At 34.8% G+C, this 23,004-nt stretch overlaps 1 protein-coding gene across 2 annotated transcripts; it reads right to left on the bottom strand.

Moving 5' to 3' along the window:
* Positions 1-696: 696 nt before the first annotated feature.
* On the bottom strand, positions 697-22,140 carry LOC125646812 (NAD-dependent protein deacetylase sirtuin-1-like). 2 transcript variants are annotated; one of them, XM_056141532.1, is made up of 11 exons: positions 21,885-22,140; positions 13,483-13,633; positions 11,420-11,572; positions 10,242-10,477; positions 7,993-8,093; positions 7,815-7,865; positions 7,311-7,427; positions 6,313-6,433; positions 6,028-6,125; positions 3,712-4,864; positions 697-3,200 (listed from the first exon to the last, which is right to left on the bottom strand). In XM_056141532.1, exons 1-10 carry the CDS (start codon positions 21,916-21,918, stop codon positions 3,725-3,727), a joined length of 2,202 nt encoding a protein of 733 aa, XP_055997507.1. In that variant the 5' UTR covers positions 21,919-22,140; the 3' UTR covers positions 697-3,200; positions 3,712-3,724. The 2 variants fall into 2 exon arrangements, with proteins under 2 accessions (XP_055997507.1, XP_048729313.1); XM_048873356.2 differs by lacking the exon at positions 21,885-22,140 and adding an exon at positions 13,866-14,109 and having other exon boundaries at positions 697-4,864.
* Between the last annotated feature and the right edge of the window lie 864 nt (positions 22,141-23,004).

Raw genomic sequence — 23,004 nt, 5'->3', positions numbered from 1 at the left:
TATTTGAAGTACAAATTGTACATCTAATATGCATGCATTCTCATGTAGCAGGGATTCCACTTTGTTCATGCATGGCTTCTGGGAGCAGGGATTTGAATATTCCATGGAAATCAGAGGAAAACTGGTCAAGAGGGAGAAAAACACCTCACCTTACCAGGAAAAATATCATTTTCTGTCACATTAGATCAAACACAGAGTGTTTCATTTTTTTTTTAATTGAGCTAATCAGAGGATTTCCTCTGAAGAGGAAAAAATCACACCCTGTGGGAGCCACAATTCGGATTCAATGATTTGCATAAAAAATAGAGTTGCTCAAGTGAATAATGGGCCTCTTTTATTTGTTAATGGACAAATCCACTCAGCTGGTTTTCTTATACATGTATATTAACAAAGTTAAACCCATCATTTGATAACATTAGATTAGCTCCAAAAGAACAAACTTATTGGAGATGGATGCAAGCATCACTGAGACTATAAAAATTCCATACACACCCTTCAATTATCAGATCATGACATTAAAAAAAAGAGACTATATTGATGACCAAAGAACTGCCATGACACTCGAGCAAGTCATATGGAAAAGGTTACTGGGATTGGCAACGTATAAAATATAGTCCATTTAGGAAATACCTTCAGTTAGCTCTAAAACTGTGAGCATTTCTACACCTGGAAAATGGAAGGAATAAAAGATTGAAATAAAGTTGTAGAATTTTATTTTAAGTACATATATCAACAAGAAAATAACAAATACAATCACAAGTTTCAGGTGTCCATGTAGAGGCTGCCATTACGTCGCTGACATGACTGATACATGAATGATAATCGTTTTAACCACCCTATAAAATATTCTACTCCTCGAAAGAAAATTAAATACTATTTACAACAGATTTTAATACACAACCTACAGAATTTCATGACTATAAATGTAGTTATTTGTTATATATGTCAAAAGATATTTGGTTGAAAATTTCTGGGGAAATGAAGGATCTACTGTTTTTTCTATCCCACTGCCATACAAGGAATGTCGGATTTAGAGGTGGGAGTATCACTGATTACAGGGGTAGAAAAGCAGCACAAAAGAATTAGAAAATACACTCAGGCTTATACACCCATGTACATTCTAACTGCTGAAAGAAACCAACATTGAACATGAACCAAAGTCAGAATGGAAAGGGCAGGGTCACTGTCAAAACTCAATCACTACCCTGTTTGCCCCCCCCCCCCCCCCCCCCCCAATCAATGGGGTTGGGGAATATGCCAGTTTACATTTATGCCTTAAGTCTTTTTCATTTTCTATATCAATGGGACAATATAAATACAGAAACTATACAACAGTAAAGTTTGTAAATATATAAACAAAATGTCCTCTGTATAGATTGGGAATAATATAAGTATATAATGTACAAAATAACATTGATTTGTGTACGATATGGCTCGGGGTAACTATCTAACTGATGCTACGTTAGAATCATAGAGTAAAATCCTGAATATGAAAGTCAGGGGTGGTTAACGTGACTTCAAACCGTTAGGTTGACTTTGATGGCAAAGCTTATATAAGCACCATAACTCCAGACGCCAAAGTTCACAATCAGTATTTTACAACAAGCCTTCTGAATGCTATTATAAAAAGTAAGCTGACTGAGGGCATCAAACAGAATAAGGCAATGTATGATACATGTGTTGTGTACCACAGAGCAACTTCATCCCAACTCAAGGGGAACTTACTGAGATATACGATACAACATGTCTCAATTTAAAAAAGGCAAAACTTTATCCTCCATGAAAATTCTTATTTTAAGGAAAAAAATATGAAAGGCATCAATGTGGAAGCAGACGATATACGTATAAATTCTTTCTGAGCTTAATAAAGAAAATCTTTAAAAATACTATCAAAAAAAAAACAACTCGTATCAGTTCAAAACAAATTAAACACGTAAAAGCAGCGCCTATTTCTATACAAAATTACTTCAGTCTTTAAAGAATCTGTTTAAACTTTCAAGGCAAATTTCTAGCTAAAATAAAGACTACATGGAATGCTTTTTTAATATCATTTACCCTGGGCTATCTTGGAGAATCTAGCTGTTAACAGTATAATCGGTGAAAGATCAACATATGCACTAAATACAAATATTCAAAGTCACTGAAGTGCATGTGAAAAACAAAAGATAGTTCCGTAGTGAAATTTTCTCTTTACAGTTTATTTCATATAAAAACATCTTTTTTTAAAAAAAATCTCCTGCAGTAATTTCTTGTTCAAGATTACTGATATCAAAGTCATTAATCTCAGAAATATCAACAGTTTCCGGTCATAAGTTGAAAATAAATTGTAAAACCAGTCATTATCGTTATTGCAGAGATACACAATTTAAATTAAAGGTCAAATTTCTTAACGAGTTCTAATACTGAGAGTCAGTTTTGTAAATATTGTAAAGTAATTTTTTTATCTATATTAGTTTGTCATGAAATTCATACAATAATAAATAGCTAGATGATTCAGGCCGTCTTTAATTTCATCATAATGCATTGAATTGGCTTAAAAATGCACTGGTCTTGTATTTAGGGGATAATATTTGATTAAGAACTCGTTTTCGTTTGAGGAGTGTGGACAATAAATTTGATGTTGAAATTGTTTTACCCATTAAATAATTACTGCTACCTATAATATACATAAAAAATTCAAATGTTAGGGTAAAAATATCTATACACATACCTAAATCATGAAAGGCAATGGCAATACTATTTGACATAAAAAAAAAAATAAATCTGTTACATGCTTTAATAACATTGACTTTCTCTGACAGCACTGCAGTCCAAAGCGCTTATCAAAATACGCTAGTCCCAAAATACATTCACCATAAGCTCTGAGCTGATAGCTATCCAAATCCTGACGTGGAATTCGACAATTTTTTATCACAACAATTCCATTCTGTTTGGTCAATGTATCTTAAATTTTCTTAGAAAAGAATTCATAAAATGATTTCTCTGTATAAGCTGTAAATCTGCTATGTAACATACTATCCCTTTAAGGCTATTTGGTACGTAAAATGCTTGCCTAAATCTGGATCAACATTTTACTAGCAACAGGCTAGTGTATATATATAATACATGTATAACAATTTCCCACTACCAAATGTTCATATACTAGTAAAAAAAATACATCATTAAAATATTGGCATACATCTCTACCATTTCTAATTAAGGTATTCCATGTATAATGACCATATTTCATATCTAATAAATGGATGGTGGAATATTTGTTATCATGGTATCATTTTGAAGGGTTCATCAAATAAAAATAATCCACTATAGGAATTTTCAAAGTTTTGTTTACTGCTTGATTTATTTCACCTAGAATTTAACATTGAAGTATATGGGAAAAGCATGTTTTATTACAATATTTTAAAAACAAATTACATTTTCATACTAATCTCTTGGTAGAAAGTTACATACACTTTCTTTTTATGAAAATATGAAATAAAATTAATCATTGACCACACACATTTTTAGAAAATTAGATCTTTCTTATTTTTACAAAGGGCAGACAACTCTTCCAAAAAGTCTTAAGTGCAAAAAGGTCTGCTTCTAATCATTTACCAGTCATGTGAATTTCATCTGCTTCACTTTCATCATTATTTAACAATAAACTTTTAAGTTGATCTAAATCCTTCAAAATTGTTCATTATCCTTTCATTATACATGGAATACCTTAAGTGATTATATAAACTTATCCACATGACTCGTCACTTGAACTTTCATCTGAACTTTCTGAGCTTCCATCGCTCACTCTGATGGCAAAGATTCTAGCATCATATGAAGGCTTCATGCTATGCCTGTAGGCAATGCGTGGCATCTCAGCAGATACTGGGCGACTGGTTTCTGGCTCCTTATAAAAGAATTTTTCCCTGACAAGATTAGCCGGAGCCGAGGGCCTGTGTGGTAATTTCTTCGGAGCCGAAAAACCATAAGGTCGAGAATTAACTGGATTCAAAGGGGGCTTTTTGTTTCTTTGGTTTTGAGGGAGTGGAGGTTTTGGATGTGATCTGAGTGAATCTTCAGTGTTTAGTTTGACTTCAGAATTTTCCTGTTTCTGTTGACTAGAGTTGGGGCCGTTTCTTACCCTGTTAGAAGAGAGAGAGTGGTTACCATTAGACATTTTCCTATTCTTTAGCACCGTCGAATCAGCAGGTTGAGCAATGCTATCACATTTAGAATCACTGGACGATTTCTTAATCTCTGTCACTTTTGAATCTGTTTTACTGGATTCTTTCTCGTTCACAGTTTTTGCCGAGTTTGATCTCTGTAGAGGAGGGCGGCTAGCACCAGGTACCTTACATTTTATATTCCTATCAGAAACAGTCCTACGTATCGGCTTATTACTTGGTGGTTTCCCCTTGGAGGAGTCAGGGGTATTGGATTTGGGGCGTACACTGACTCTGTCGAAACGAGACGGTAATTGGTTCATTTCATTGGTGACCTTGGTAGCTGTTGCATGATTGCGATTGTTCCCAGCAGGTCGTTCAGACCTGGTTGTAAGCTGCGAGTCTGAGCTAAAGTTCCTCTTTCCATTCACTACTGGTTTGCTGTTTCTTTTCATGTCTAGATCATTTTTGCTGCCCCCTTTTGGGGCACTCTTTGTCACACCTAATCCTTTTCTGTAGTTGCTAATATTACGAACATTTTTAGGTTTTTCTTCATCAGAGGAATCTGATTCAGTTTCTGAAACTTCTGATGAGCTCTCAGAATCTGAGCTGTATAAGTCAAATTTTGCAGGCTGTCTCCACAGTCTCACTGGTGGATCTCTTGGGGGTGGAGGTTGTGGTCTGCTCTGCATTTCTTTCATTTTCTTTGCGTAGTCTGGTGAGCACTAAAACAAGTAAAGAAATTAGTAAATATTCTTCCAAAGTATAATTTAAGAAATGAATTCAATTTTGTTTTCATATTTCATAAGATATAAATGGGTTTATGATCAAGCATCTATTGTGCCCTGTAAAAAATCGTGAAATTTCAGCTCTGTGGAATTAAAGCAGCCTATAGTATTGGTATTGTTTTCCTCCAATTATAATTTCATACAGCTTTCTTTGGGACGGTGTTGGGTTTTTTAGTTTACATATGATGTGTAATCCATTTTCTGGAATGCTCTTTCTGACGAATTAGTTATTGCATTTAAGTTGATATGAGGATTTTGATAATACTGAATTCTCTCAAAGCTCCTGAATTTATCCACTAAACTGTGGATAAAATGTAAGAAAAAATAATCCTTCAATTTTTACTCATGTGGGATAGGGAAATTCCACCTATGAAACAGGATTCACTGTCTAGGACTCGGCAAGACTAAGCAAAGCCTCATCCTTAAGAGCCTCATCTAGGACTCAGCCAGACTAAGCAAAGCCTTGTCCTAAAGAGCCTCATCTGGGACTCAGCAAGACTAAGCAAAGCCTCATCCATAAGAGCCTCATCTAGAACTCAGCCAGACTAAGCATAGCCTTGTCCTAAAGAGCCTCATCTAGGACTTAGCAAGACTAAGTAAAGCCTCATCCTAAAGAGTCTCATCTAGGACTCAGCAAGACTAAGCATAGCCTCATCATAAAGAGCCTCATCTAGGACTTAGCAAGACTAAGCAAAGCCTCATCCTAAAGAGTCTCATCTAGGACTCAGCAAGACTAAGCATAGCCTCATCATAAAGAGCCTCATCTAGGATTCAGCAAGACTAAGCAAAGCCTTGTCCTAAAGAGCCTCATCTAGGACTCAGCAAGACTAAGCAAAGCCTCATCCTAAAGAGCCTCATCTAGGACTGCAAATCTTGTCTTCTCAGTGAAATTTCCCACTCCCATACTCTTACTAACGAAGGATTGTATCATTCCCAAATGCTCAAGTATCACAAATTTAACTCTGGTTGGTAGCTTGGTCTTTGTGTTTGCTGAACTTCTGTCGAATTCATCAATATTCATTTGCCTTTATCATGAGTACCACTTCTCGGACAGTATATCTGATATAACTATATATAGACTCCATTCCCAGTTCACTTACTAGCACAAATTTCCCCTCCTCTTTGGTAATTAATTCCACCATATCGTCCTTCCAGCCCACCAGGTCTGTGAACTTCTGAACACTATTGATGAGGTCACCTGAAACATTTCAATACATGTAGTGTACATTTTGTACAAACAGCTAAGCACACATCTCACCCTCATCCCTCAGTCTCCTCAGTCTCTTGACTATTACTAAAGGTGTCCCTTTTCGAGGATCAAAATTTTGATGAAGACAAATGACAAACAGTATATCGTATTTAACCTTAAATTTTCGTTTTGATACCTGGTGAGATGAAGTCCTGTGCACGTCGCTGATATTTGAATGGCCCTACAGCATGCATGTTGAACAACATCCGAGGCACTCCCCACTTCACAGAGTCAATGATTCCCGCAAAGGGTTGTACCTAAATTACAAAGGATTGTACCTAAATTACAAAAGACTGTACCTAAATTACAAAAGACTACCTAAATTACAAAGGGTGGTACCTAACATCATCGCAAACCATGGGTTATGTTTCATTCTATTTCACAAAATAGAATGAAACAATAACACTTGGTTTGCGATGATGAAATTACAAAGGGTTGCACCTGAATTATAAAGGATTGTACCGAAATTACAAAGGGTTGTACCCAAATTACAAATGGTTGCACCTGAATTATAAAGGTTGTACCTAAATTACAAAGGGTTGCACCTAAATTACAAAGGTTGCATCTAAATTACAAAGGGTTGCACTACATGTAAATTACAAAGAGTTGTACCGTTACCTAAATTACAAAGGGTTGTTCCTAAATTACAAAGGGTTGTACCTACATGTAAATTACATAGGGTTGTATCTAAATTACAAAGGGTTGTACCTAAATTACAAAGGGTTGTACCTACATGTAAATTACAAAGAGTTGTACCTACATGTAAATTACAAAGGGTTGTTCCTAAATTACAAAGGGTTGTACCTACATGTAAATTACATAGGGTTGTATCTAAATTACAAAGGGTTGTTCCTAAATTACAAAGGGTTGTACCTAAATTACAAAGGGTTGTACCTACATGTAAATTACAAAGGGTTGTTCCTAAATTACAAAGGGTTGTACCTAATTACAAAGGGTTGTACCTACATGTAAATTACAAAGGGTTGTACATAAATTACAAAGGGTTGTTCCTAAATTACAAAGGGTTATAGTACCTAGATTACAAAACACACAATTCAACCAAGTGCAGTTTATGATGACTGCTGTGATTAAGGGGGAAAATCCAAAGAAATGTATAAATATTGAATAACAAACCTCTAATGATGTTCCCATGACAATGACTAGATCAGTCTGCAACATGTCTCTCATGTAAAAATAAAACCTCTTTGGTAAGTCCTCACCGAAAAATGTTATATCTGGTTTGACAACTCCCTAAAAATGTAAACGTGCAATGACTTTGTTCTGTTATTCCTTATGTTAAGTACATATTTAGTAAATACCACTGAATGCAAGAACATTGTCAAGGTGACCTATGTCAGACCCTGACATAATTAACACACTGTGTCAACCTTCGTTATTATTTTCTGAATTTTCCTCCTTCATTCAACATAAGATGATTGTTGGACACAAAAAATCACATGATGTTCTTTCCTAGCATATTAAATAGAGAAAACTGTAAATCTTAAACATACCTAGCATATTAAACAGAGAAAACTGTAAATCTTAAACATACCTAGCATATTAAACAGAGGAAACTCTATATCTTAAACATACAGTGCATATTAAACAGAGAAAACTCTATATCTTAAAACGACATACCATGCATCCTGGTTTCTTGCACTTTGGAATTTTATCTGAAAATACTGCTCCCTAAAAAATAAATATTGTCATCAATCATTTCTTTGCATAATTTCAAATTACATTGCAAAAGTTGTGTATTTCATGTTTAAAGAAAATCTGCATGTAGCAGTACTCTGAGGATTTAAGTATTATTTACTTTAATATCCTCTTTATCATGTTTCAGTCGACACACAAGACAAGTGGCATCAGAAAATGTACCATGGGCTTCCACCATCTTTTCTGCAGGCAAGCCAGCAACTGTAACATTATATATGTTATATTTATCATATGTTATTTGATTTACATCTATAATATATTGTATATATCAGTTTACATCTGTAACATATTGTATATATCAGTTTACATCTATAACATATTGTATATATCAGTTTACATTTATAACATAGTGTATATATCAGTTTACATCTGTACATAGTGTATATATCAGTTTACATCTGTAACATATTGTATTTATCAGTTTACATCTGTAACATATTGTATATATCAGTTTACATCTGTAACATATTGTATTTATCAGTTTACATCTATAACATAGTGTATTTATCAGTTTACATCTATAACATATTGTATTTATCAGTTTACATCTATAACATAGTGTATTTATCAGTTTACATCTGTACATATTGTATATATCAGTTTACATCTGTAACATATTGTATTTATCAGTTTACATCTGTACATATTGTATATATCAGTTTACATCTGTAACATATTGTATTTATCAGTTTACATCTATAACATAGTGTATTTATCAGTTTACATCTGTAACATATTGTATATATCAGTTTACATCTGTAACATATTGTATATATCAGTTTACATCTGTAACATAATGTATTTATCAGTTTACGTCTATAACATAATGTATTTATCAGTTTACATCTGTAACATATTGTATATATCAGTTTACATCTGTACATAGTGTATATATCAGTTTACATCTGTAACATATTGTATATATCAGTTTACATCTGTAACATATTGTATATATCAGTTTACATCTGTAACATAGTGTATATATCAGTTTACATCTGTACATAGTGTATATATCAGTTTACATCTATACATATTGTATATATCAGTTTACATCTGTAACATATTGTATATATCAGTTTACATCTATAACATATTGTATTTATCAGTTTACATCTGTACATAGTGTATATATCAGTTTACATCTATACATATTGTATATATCAGTTTACATCTGTAACATAGTGTATATATCAGTTTACATCTATACATATTGTATATATCAGTTTACATCTGTAACATAGTGTATATATCAGTTTACATCTGTAACATAGTGTATTTATCAGTTTACATCTATAACATAATGTATATATCAGTTTACATCTGTAACATATTGTATTTATCAGTTTACATCTATAACATAGTGTATATATCAGTTTACATCTGTAACATAGTGTATTTATCAGTTTACATCTATAACATAATGTATATATCAGTTTACATCTGTAACATAGTGTATTTATCAGTTTACATCTATAACATAATGTATATATCAGTTTACATCTATACATATTGTATATATCAGTTTACATCTATAACATATTGTATATATCAGTTTACATCTGTACATATTGTATATATCAGTTTACATCTGTAACACAGTGTATATATCAGTTTACATCTGTAACAGTGTATTTATTAGTTTACATCTGTAACACAGTGTATATATCAGTTTACATCTATAACATAGTGTATATATCAGTTTACATCTGTACATATTCTTTATATCATTTTATAACCGTAAATGTGTTGTTTATATCAGTTTACAACTCTATCAATTTACAACTGTAACATTTGGTTTCTATCAATTTACATATACTGTAAATTTCACACTGACATTTTGATACAAAACTTTACTTCAACAATAAAATGCTTTCTTTGCTGTTTTATCGGGTGATAAAGGTAGCTGGCATTGTAGAAAAAATTCATAACCTGCATAAGCGAGTTAATTAACGCGTAAGCGAGTTATGTAATTTTTTTTGGCAATGATTTCTACCTTCATCACCCAATCAAACAAGAAAGAAAGACATTTTATTGTTAATATTTATATTCTTATGTATTTTTAAAAAAATTAAGAACTAGATTTAAGTACTGAAATATCATATCATTGACCATTTCATTACTTTAAACGTAACAGACAATACACCCATTGACCTTGGCAGCGCTCCATATTTGGTTATGATCACGCAGACAGGTGGTACATGTATTAAAAAACCGGATCGAACTAGTTTGCAACAAACATGTATTCATTTTATTTGATGAAAGCAATGTCAATTTCAAAAGAAATGTCAGCAAAAACATTCAGTGAATGTAATTATATACACATTATCAATGTGAGGTATTAAAACATACTTCTCTCGAGGCCATCAATATTCTGTGTGTACATGCGGAGTAACATCCCCTTGTCGTGCAAAAGACGAACGAAATAGTGTATGAAATTTGGTCTGTATTTCCCAGTGGGATATAATTCTTTGGCAAGAGTGAAGAAAGGTTTGGGATTATAATGGAAGAAGTCTATGTCAAAGATGGCCTCTGGGTAAGGAATTCTGTATTGCTGAAGGTTGTCATAGAGACCAGTTCCCGGAGTCCTAGGAAGAAGGAGATACAAATGCACACACTACAGTCTACTCCAGATATAATGAAATTCAGGGGACCAACCTGAATTGTTTGTAGGTTGGTTGGTTGTTTGTTTTACGTCCCAACAATTTTTTTTTAACTCATATTGAGGTGTCAACAGTTGTAGGTGAAGTACCACAAATTTAGACCCATGCTTAGCGCTCAGGGCCGTAGCAATGAGGGTTCTTTAATGTGCCAATGCCTGCAGCGACACAGGACCTCCATCATTTTTAAGGTCAAATCTGAAAGACCTGTGACTCTCACTTTTGAATGCCAACCATTTGGCAAGGAGCAATCACTACCTAAGTTTACATCTTAGGTTTGATGTGATCATGACATGAGTGGGGCTCGAACTCACTACCTTCCAGTTATGAAGCGAACACTCTACCACTGAGCTACTGTGTCTGGTATCTGTCTTGCACTTTGGATGTAATGAAACTGAATTGTTCATCCTAAGTTCAATATAACCAATATTGAAGTATATAGATAATGTTACTGGGAATTTAATTTCACTTCAATATAAGAGATAGTTCAATATAAGCAACTTCAATATAAGTGGAGTAAACTGTAAATAGTATTTCATTGAGCTGAGACAGTTGTCAGTAGGACAAGGTCCAATTCATAGACTATTTCTTTATAGATGTCGTGCAGATCTAAAGCTGTGCCTATTTTTCAGAAATATCAATCCAAGCTGTGGTAATTATGAATGATTGAAATCACACAAAAATCCAACAGTTAACTATATAATTATAGAAAACACTGTATGTACTGAAGATTAGGATAAAGTAATCATAAATATCATAAATATATATACATACATATATTATACATATATATATATATATATATATATATATATATATATATATATGAACTTGTTGTATGAGTGCTTTTTGATATCAATGGCTAACTACCTGAAGTCTGGAATACCACTAGGGGTGCTGATCCCAGCTCCTGCCACCACCACAATGTTTTGGAATGCCTCATTCTTTATCGCCATGGCAACATCTTCCAGAGACTTCACCCTGGTTCTGTCATTGTTTCCTCCAATGGTGAATATTCCTCTCCTGTATCAATGAAATGTTATCTTATATTCATTTGGAATTCAGAGGAAATGGGTAATATATTGTTACTAATAGAATCCTTCCTTAGTACGAGTGTGGGATAGGGAAATTCCACCGAGGGGACAAGATTCGCAGTCTAGAACGAGGTTTTGCCGAGTCCTAGACAGCAAATCTTGTTCCAGAGGTGGAATTTCCTTTATTCCACACGAGTAAATAATGAAGGATTATTTTTTTCACATTTTACCTATACAGCTTCGTGCATAAATTTAGGAGCTTTGAGAAAATTCTAAATTATCAAAATCCTCATTTGAACTTCGATGCAAAAACTAATTAGATAGTTAGAAAGAGCATACCCGAAAATGGTTTACACTGTAAGTGCAAACTAAAAAATCCAAGGTGTCCACCAGAAAGCTATATACATTAAACAATGCAAAATATTTTTACTTCACCCTGTAACATAAATCTTCACCATGTAATGTAAATCATAGAAAATATATGACATCACAATCAAATGACGTCGCAGCAGAGTGAGACAGAAAAATCTCACATGGCTGTCTCACATGGGTAAAGTTGATCTCATACTGTGATAATCTGAGAAATGTATGTCCAACACTGACAGTAAGACATGTTGTTGTGGAATGCACCTTCTAAACAAGATTGTACCTCATGTTGTTGTGGGCTGGACCTTGTATACAGGGCTGTATGAACCTCTCTTTCACCGTGCTGTTGTGGGTTAAACCTTGTACAGTAAAACTCTGATATAGCGAATTTCTGGGGACCCTCCATAAAAATTCGCTATAAGCGTAATTCGCTATACGTTTATAGCGAATTCATAATTCATATATAACGAATTCATTATAAAACTGATTTGTTCTACATGTATATCAGTTATATAAGAAACCAGCATTCGATATACTTGTGTTTTGTATTGTCTTTAAGAAAAATGAAGCATATATATTTTCGAGAAGAAATATTTTTATACAAGAAATATACACATTGATTTATGTATGATAATTTATCTTGATGGATTATTAAGTCATGCAAGAACCTGTCGACAGAGAAATGTCAACAAAAGTTTGCGCAATACATACATGTACAGTCTATTGCAATTGTCATTTACTTGTTGCTTTACACAAGTAAAGGAGTATACGATAAAATAAATGCAATCAAACTTCAAATTTAATTAGCGAGAATAGTAAACAATACTGACAATATATTTGCTAAACGTATGTGTAAGTATTGTTTTGCGTTAACAACCTTTTTTGAAAAAATACAAACAAAAATTTTGCAATAAGTGTGGATCCTTTATATCAATGGAAGACGATTGTTAAAAATCACAGAGTTTAAAATGAAAAAACAAAATAAATTCGTTATAAAAGGTGATATTTACGTTCAGTTTTAGTTCAAGGGGAATAGGAATTTACTTCGTTATATCCGTAAATTCGCTATATCCTTGTTCGTTATAGACGCATATTTTTATATAGAATACATAAAGAATGTGCCGGGGAAATCGTTTTCACTTCGCTATATCCATGTTCGCTATATTCGAGTTTTACTGTATATAGGGCTGTACGAACCTCTCTTTCACCGTGCTGATGTGGGCTAGACCTTGTATACAGGGCTGTACGAACCTCTCTTTCACCGTGTTGTTGTGGGCTAGACCTTGTATACAGGGCTGTACGAAGCTCTCTTTCATCGTGTTGTTGTGGGCTAGACCTTGTATACAGGGCTGTACCTGTATGAACCTCTCTTTCACTGTGTTGTTGTGGGCTGGACCTTATAAACAGGATTCTACCTACCTCTCCTTCACTGGGTTGTTGTGGACTGAGCCTTATAAACAGGATTCTACCTACCTCTCCTTCACTGGGTTGTGGACTGAGTCTTATAGACAGGACTGATCACACTGTACCCACCTCTCTTTCACTCTGTTGTTTCGGACTCCCCTCATGCCATTGGTAGACTCGGACTGGATTTTGTAAACAGGACTACTCTGGGACTGGAAAGTCCGGAGCTGTGACCTTGGCCCTTTAAGTCCTGTGCCACTGCCCAATGGCAGAGGTTTAGCTGAAAAATAAACATTTCACATATTCAATATATGTACATACTAGGTTATGCAACTTCAATGTTGAAGTTTGTTAAAATGTCTCAAGTGTAACATTATACAGAGTTTATGCAAATATTTCATAAGCTTTGCACAATGTTAAAATCGATTTAAAAAAGGCCAGTCGATGGTTTTATGATGATGTCAATATCTATCTAATAATGAGAAACTTTGGTAACATGAAACTCCACACACCTGCAATAAAACCTCATAAAATGGAATCAATATTTCGGATCCAGCAGGGAGTCTTTGTTTTTGAATGAGGAAGGTTTGTCACAATGAATCCATGCATAATCCATGGTGACCAGAAAATGAGTTCATGCCAAAGCTCTCATACAAACCAAGTGACATATACCAGACACTAAAAATCAATTCACCTTTTCAAAGCTTCCAATCATATGCAGTCAAAATTTAAAGGTCACAATCAATACATAACCCTTGACATGACAGTTTACTGTTTCCTTTAATTCAGAATGAATATGAGTAGGACACTCTTTGTATTTAATGTTTCATTTATACCAGTACTGTATTCATAAGGAAGGTATGCTGTTGAATGGAATGATATAGCAATTTAAAAGTCTACCTATACAGCAGGCCTTTCTTTACACATGCAAACTGTTCTTAAAATTTCAATTCAAAACATTGTTCAGTCTTAGATTTAACATGCATACCACAGCAGCTGTTAGTGGTCTGAAATTAGAAAGTTTCAAGTGGCGTAAAATGATCTGCATCTCCCGAGTTTATGCAAATGTCCGTACAGGACGTTCCCAGCTAAGTAACATCAAGAAACATTTTATAAAAATGTTTATAATATCTGTAATTCTAATTTTGGTGTAAACCTCAGTACAGTAATGTTAGAATTATTGTAAGCGAAGTTCTACAATGTTTCTGTTGAGAGTCTAACACAATACGTCAGGCCATATAACAAAACATGTGTTTACAGGACACACTGACCCCAACATTTTTATATCATCAGTATTTTTATTATTCAGGCTTTTTCCCACTTTTTCAATCACCTATTACATTATTAGATGATTGATTATATATTGTTTTAACGTCCCTCTTGAGAATATTTCACTCATATGGAGATGTCACCACTGCCGGTGAAAGGCCGCAAAATTTCGACCTATGCTTGGCACTAATTATGGCCTTTGAACAGGAAGGATCTTTATCCTGTCACACTTACTGTGACAAGGGCCTCGGTTTTTGTGGTCTCATGTGAAGGACCGACCCATTTAGTCGCCTTTTACGACAAGCAAGGGGATACTGAGGATCTATTCTAACCTGGATCCCATGACCTGCACCAAAAATATTTTATCTATCAATCAGTGTGATAATTCAAAACAGACCCCAATAGATAATTCCATGTTGATGACATTTAATGAGCAAGTTGATCAGTATCACCAGTTTAGTCTAAAGTGTTTACTAAATCGAACAAGGTAGCTGCTGCATCGACAGTCGCAGCCATCACAAACTGCATAGTTAATGATGTAGAACATTTATAACTAGTGATGAAACGATTGTCGCCGATGATCGATTGTCGGTCGTTCAGAGACCCACGATGCTACTAATCGATTAAAATATAAAAGTCGCCGACATCGTTGACCAAACGAAATCCAGAAATCACTTCAACTTTGCTCAAAGTTTATTTGCTGTATGTTAAACCCGATCAAAAATAAGCAAACAAAATGGCGGGATATGTGAAGGACGGTAACAACAACAACATTCAAAAGTTAAATAAAGTAGTCTATCTCTGATATCTTTGATACATTGAGATTATAGATAAATTCCATTACTTCATATATTGAAATTCTGATTTATTCAACTGGGAACAAATGACACAAAAAAGAATTCAAATGTTGTTTCCATACATTTAATAATTCTGTTATGTATTTTGAGGGGGAAACACTTAAATGCCAATTCCGATTATAATCGATTATTAATCGATTACATGTGTCCAATTATTGCCGATAATCGATTATGGTTTTTGGTCCGATTGCCCATCACTATTTATAACCATGATATAAAAGCCAACCCTCAGCTAGAATCAATATGATGTAGGGGTCTAGCTAAGGCCTATCATTGTGCTAACTCAACACATCTATCACATGTACCGATATCAAACTTGACACATCCATCACATGTACCAGTATCAAACTCAGCACATCCATCACAAGTGCCTGTATCAAACTCAACACATCAATCACATGTACCAGTACTGAGTAACAAACTCAACACATCCATCACATGTATCTGTATCAAACTCAACACATCCATCACATGTATCAGTATCAAACTCAACACATCCATCACATGTACCAGTGTCAAACTCAACACATCCATCACATGTACCAGTACTGAGTATCAAACTCAACACATCCATCACATGTACCAGTATCAAACTCAACACATCCATCACATGTACCTGTATCAAACTCAACACATCCATCACATGTATCAGTACTGAGTATCAAACTCAACACATCCATCACATGTACCAGTAACAAACTCAACACATCCATCACATGTACCAGTATCAAACTCAACACATCCATCACATGTACCAGTAACAAACTCAACACATCCATCACATGTACCAGTATCAAACTCAACACATCCATCACATGTACCAGTATCAAACTCAACACATCCATCACATGTACCAGTACTGAGTATCAAACTCAACACATCCATCACATGTACCAGTAACAAACTCAACACATCCATCACATGTACCAGTATCAAACTCAACACATCCATCACATGTACCAGTATCAAACTCAACACATCCATCACATGTACCAGTATCAAACTCAACACATCCATCACATGTACCAGTAACAAACTCAACACATCCATCACATGTACCAGTAACAAACTCAACACATCCATCACATGTACCAGTGTCAAACTCAAAACATCCATCACATGTACCTGTATCAAACTCAACACATCCATCACATGTATCAGTATCAAACTCAACACATCCATCACATGTACCAGTATCAAACTCAACACATCCATCACATGTACCAGTATCAAACTCAACACATCCATCACATGTACCAGTATCAAACTCAACACATCCATCACATGTACCAGTAACAAACTCAACACATCCATCACATGTACCAGTGTCAAACTCAACACATCCATCACATGTACCAGTATCAAACTCAACACATCCATCACATGTAAGAGTATCAAACTCAACACATCCATCACATGTACCTGTATCAAACTCAACACATCCATCACATGTACCTGTATCAAACTCAACACATCCATCACATGTACCAGTACTGAGTATCAAACTCAACACATCCATCACATGTAAGAGTATCAAACTCAACACATCCATCACATGTACCTGTATCAAACTCAACACATCCATCACATGTACCAGTATCAAACTCAACACATCCATCACATGTACCAGTAACAAACTCAACACATCCATCACATGTACCAGTAACAAACTCAACACATCCATCACATGTACCAGTATCAAACTCAACACATCCATCACATGTACCTGTATCAAACTCAACACATCCATCACATGTACCAGTATCAAACTCAACACATCCATCACATGTACCAGTATCAAACTCAACACATCCATCACATGTACCAGTATCAAACTCAACACATCCATCACATGTACCAGTATCAAACACAACACATCCATCACATGTACCAGTATCAAACTCAACACATCCATCACATGTATCTGTATCAAACTCAACACATCCATCACATGTATCAGTATCAAACTCAACACATCCATCACATGTACCAGTGTCAAACTCAACACATCCATCACATGTACCAGTACTGAGTATCAAACTCAACACATCCATCACATGTATCTGTATCAAACTCAACACATCCATCACATGTATCAGTATCAAACTCAACACATCCATCACATGTACCAGTGTCAAACTCAACACATCCATCACATGTACCAGTATCAAACTCAACACATCCATCACATGTACCAGTGTCAAACTCAACACATCCATCACATGTACCTGTATCAAACTCAACACATCCATCACATGTACCAGTATCAAACTCAACACATCCATCACATGTACCTGTATCAAACTCAACACATCCATCACATGTATCAGTACTGAGTATCAAACTCAACACATCCATCACATGTATCTGTATCAAACTCAACACATCCATCACATGTATCAGTATCAAACTCAACACATCCATCACATGTACCAGTGTCAAACTCAACACATCCATCACATGTACCAGTACTGAGTAACAAACTCAACACATCCATCACATGTACCAGTATCAAACTCAACACATCCATCACATGTACCTGTATCAAACTCAACACATCCATCACATGTACCAGTACTGAGTAACAAACTCAACACATCCATCACATGTACCAGTATCAAACTCAACACATCCATCACATGTACCAGTATCAAACTCAACACATCCATCACATGTACCAGTAACAAACTCAACACATCCATCACATGTACCAGTAACAAACTCAACACATCCATCACATGTACCTGTATCAAACTCAACACATCCATCACATGTATCAGTATCAAACTCAACACATCCATCACATGTACCAGTATCAAACTCAACACATCCATCACATGTACCAGTATCAAACTCAACACATCCATCACATGTACCAGTAACAAACTCAACACATCCATCACATGTACCAGTAACAAACTCAACACATCCATCACATGTACCTGTATCAAACTCAACACATCCATCACATGTACCTGTAACAAACTCAACACATCCATCACATGTACCAGTGTCAAACTCAACACATCCATCACATGTACCTGTATCAAACTCAACACATCCATCACATGTATCTGTATCAAACTCAACACATCCATCACATGTACCTGTATCAAACTCAACACATCCATCACATGTACCTGTATCAAACTCAACACATCCATCACATGTACCAGTGTCAAACTCAACACATCCATCACATGTACCAGTATCAAACTCAACACATCCATCACATGTACCAGTAACAAACTCAACACATCCATCACATGTACCAGTATCAAACTCAACACATCCATCACATGTACCAGTAACAAACTCAACACATCCATCACATGTAAGAGTATCAAACTCAACACATCCATCACATGTACCTGTATCAAACTCAACACATCCATCACATGTACCAGTATCAAACTCAACACATCCATCACATGTACCAGTATCAAACTCAACACATCCATCACATGTACCAGTATCAAACTCAACACATCCATCACATGTACCAGTATCAAACTCAACACATCCATCACATGTACCAGTAACAAACTCAACACATCCATCACATGTACCAGTATCAAACTCAACACATCCATCACATGTACCAGTACTGAGTAACAAACTCAACACATCCATCACATGTACCAGTATCAAACTCAACACATCCATCACATGTACCAGTATCAAACTCAACACATCCATCACATGTACCAGTATCAAACTCAACACATCCATCACATGTACCAGTGTCAAACTCAACACATCCATCACATGTACCAGTATCAAACTCAACACATCCATCACATGTACCAGTATCAAACTCAACACATCCATCACATGTACCAGTGTCAAACTCAACACATCCATCACATGTACCAGTGTCAAACTCAAAACATCCATCACATGTACCAGTGTCAAACTCAAAACATCCATCACATGTACCAGTGTCAAACTCAACACATCCATCACATGTACCAGTATCGAGTATTAAATTAGCATATCAATTAGATGTTCCCGATATCAAATTTAGCACACCAATCAAAATTGTCAAACCAATCAGATGTATACACCATTTGTTTCATTGTTTGGGAATTTCAGAGCAAAATTTGAGAAAAATACCTGCTTTTTAGCATTGGGGATGGGGCCTTATTTTGGCCCCCTACAGACCCTATAAAAATCCCTGACCATTTAAAAATAAGGAAACCAATCAGAGAGTAAAATTAGATATTTGAAGGAAAACCTCAGAGTTCAGGCTGAGGACTTAATTGAGAGAAGTTGGTGACAATGGGGACTGGCTCTCACTAACAGACATTTTCACTCATTTTGATACAGAGTACATCTGACTAGTATGCTCATGTTGTACGGGGTATATCTATATATACGATTGGTGCACACTGATTTTAATATTATTGGGTATATTTTATTATTGTGTAAATCTTGATATTGAGTAGATCTGATTGATTTGTTAATTTTGATAGCGAGTACATCTAACTGGTGTACTTATCTTAATATCGGATATACCAGTTTGGTATTTCAATTTTGATGTAGGGTATATCTGATTGGTTTCCTTTGCAGGTGAATTTGAATTTATTTGAGAAGAGGATGGTAGTAATCTGATTGGTTCAACCATCAGTACCCAGAGAGCTCGATCAGTTAGTAGAGCCCCGGACAAATTCGATGCAGGCCAGCTCTGATCTGTAGCATTTTCTCGGCTGTTTCCTTTCCAGAGGGACTTATATAGGGACTTGTCATATTTTGATATACATGATTGTATATTATACCGAGCAAAGCTCAGACGGGCCGAAGGCCTGTCCGTGAAGCAAGGCTCTAAAGGTAACACGTATATGTAAAATAAAAAATGAGAAAATCTGCAAATGAATACAGATAATCTCTATATACGTTCACTGAAAATTTTGTGATCCATATGGGTGCCGCCCATTAGTTGCTTCTACAGTTATTCGTGTTTTAATTTTGAATGCCAAAAATACAAGACTGACATGTAATTTGTAATTCAAACACCTAGTTTGTTAAAAATGAATGGTGTGATTATATTATTGTTACAGTCTTTAGCCAATCATCAAATAGAAAACAGTAATATGACTAAATAGATGAACGAGTTCATGAGTTTCTTTAAATAAAAATATACGGTATATTTACGCTTACTTTTTACCACTTTGAATTTATTGGTTAATTTTGTTTTGTTTTAACCGTCTTTTAAATTGCAAACAGGGTGTATTGTTGTTTATAATTGTTTGATTTGAAAGAGAAAAATGTCGAGGCTAAATGTGACGTCACAATGCATGATTTACATCGGCTGGCGTTATTTTCCCCGCTTTAAATAAATAGGCGGATCCTGTAGAACTGTTATCCTCGTATACCCCCCTTTAATATTTAGATGTTATTGGGCGTTTAGTGCAAGGAAAATTTCATAAATATATTTTGAACATGTTGAAATGAATTATTGTTTATAATTGTTTTGTTTGAAAGACGAAGAAAAAAGTTGAGGCTACATCTGATGTCACTATATGCACGTCGGCTGGTGCTATATTCTCCGCATTAAAGCCAGAATAGGAGAATCCTGTAATTATCCTCAATACATAGATATCCCCCTTTGATACTGGGCATTTAGCACAAGGGGAATTTCATAAATAATACATATTTTTAAATGCATTGTAATTTACCGTACTGAACAGAATTATGACTGTCACTTGGGACACGCCAATTACAATATCATATACTTCGATCGGTCCAATGGTCACACCGTATATATAAATACTACAAGGGAAGACACTCAAACACACATACCCCCATCGATTTTCAGTTAAAATATTGCTTTAATGTTTATTAAATTGGCCTAATCTCTTGAACAATATGTTAGAAAGCTATCTGGTGTAAGGGGTAAAATTTTGAGACATTTGGTTAGTGGAAACAGAACAATTTTTATTGTGGGCCTCATTGTGAATTTGGTATACATACCATATTAGGATGCAAAAATAAGTGTACACCAATAATCTGAGTGCAGGAAAGCAGGAGAGATGAGGGGAGGGGGGGGGGGGTCTTTTGACTGCTCTCCCTTGTAGTGTTATAGTATATATCAATAAAATAAGCTTGGTCTGTACCCGGTAAATAGTTACATACATTGATCACTGTTCGTTATCTTCACCTTGCATGCAACAGATATAGTCACAGCTGGTCAATATATGAGGTAGTTTTCCCGACTGGTGTCAACGCTAAATGTAAAACAAATGTTTAACGACAAGCCCATGTGGTCTGTTGTATCATTATCTCGTCCAGATTCGACTTGATTGTTCGTACTAGTGGATTCTATATGGACTGGTGCCAGTGACAGTGATAAACCGATGAATACACACTGTCAGATTGCGATACAGATAAACTTAATTAACGTACCTTTACCAACAGCCGTCATAATGACTTTTAGCATTTTATGTTTTACATTTTCCTGGATTGATCATCGCCACATAATGAAAATGTTCTTTTTAAGAAATGTTTACAACTTTCACAACGGGAACAAAGTTTATCAAACATTCGCCATGTTTGACTTGGAAACTGACTATTTTTACCTTCGTGATGAGAGAGTTCCGAATAAAAGGGGACATATCAAAAGCTAAAAAAAAAAAAAAAAAAAAAAAAAAAAAAAAAAAATAATAATAACATTTGGCTCTTATTTCACAGTACATGTTCTACAATTTATTATTCATTGCCCGATCCTTTGTAACTTTCGTATTTGCATGGTCTGTGTTAAAATCATGCATTGTATAATCATACTTATAACTATAGACTCTATATAGTTTCTTTACTTATGACTTGTCTATATATTGTATACCTCCATAACATATGAATTGTATAATTAGTGCAAAAAGGTTCAGAATATTAACATTACAAGAGAGGTTCAATGTTGAAAAAGTGTATTAATTTCCACTCAAAAAAGTTTAATCTAATTAATAACCAAAGAAAATGTGTATTACCAACTTTGTACATGTAGGTCAACATTAGAAAACCACACATTTATCAGAATCGTAAAAATAGATAAAAACTTATTCAAATGACAAATTTTTTAATGTCAACACTCAACAGTTTAGAAAAACTGCTAATTTATGAATATATTAAAAAAAATTGTGGATATTTGGGAAATCGTATATAATATTTAGACATGCAGTAGAGGAAATAGCAGCATAGGAGTAATTGCCCTTGACAGCATTTTTAAAATTATCTATGAGGGGGCAGACAGGGGTAGCCCTCTCCCTCTCCCACACTACCCCAGAATAGTGATAAACTGCATTTTATTTGGGTACTGAAGTGTATTGCATGCCAGTTTATAATACATATTTAAATATAACAGGTTTACGCAATATTGCGATGTATTCTTTCTTTATCAATTGCAATATTAGTTGCCGTCCGTCGTGCCCATTGTGCGTTAGCAATTAAACATTTTTAACTTTTTGATAACTACTATATTTCCAATTCTTTTCAAATTTGGTATGAAGCATTTTGGGACAATGGGACATAA

The sequence above is a fragment of the Ostrea edulis genome, chromosome 6, assembly GCF_947568905.1.
Source record: "Ostrea edulis chromosome 6, xbOstEdul1.1, whole genome shotgun sequence".
NCBI lineage: Eukaryota > Metazoa > Mollusca > Bivalvia > Ostreida > Ostreidae > Ostrea > Ostrea edulis.
Note: the sequence above shows the minus strand (reverse complement) of the source record. Positions and strands in the feature narration are given on the sequence as shown.

Bases quoted from the DNA above. Each gene is read 5' to 3' on its own strand.
- LOC125646812 (XM_056141532.1), bottom strand. From the start codon at position 21,918: ATGCTAAAAGTCATTATGACGGCTGTTGGTAAAG. The intron at 11,573-13,482 runs GTGGGTACAGTG...TCATTGATACAG, and splicing joins AACAACAGAGTGAAAGAGAG to GAGAGGAATATTCACCATTG. The intron at 4,865-6,027 runs GTAAGTGAACTG...TACTTGTTTTAG, and splicing joins AGGAGGGGAAATTTGTGCTA to TGCTCACCAGACTACGCAAA.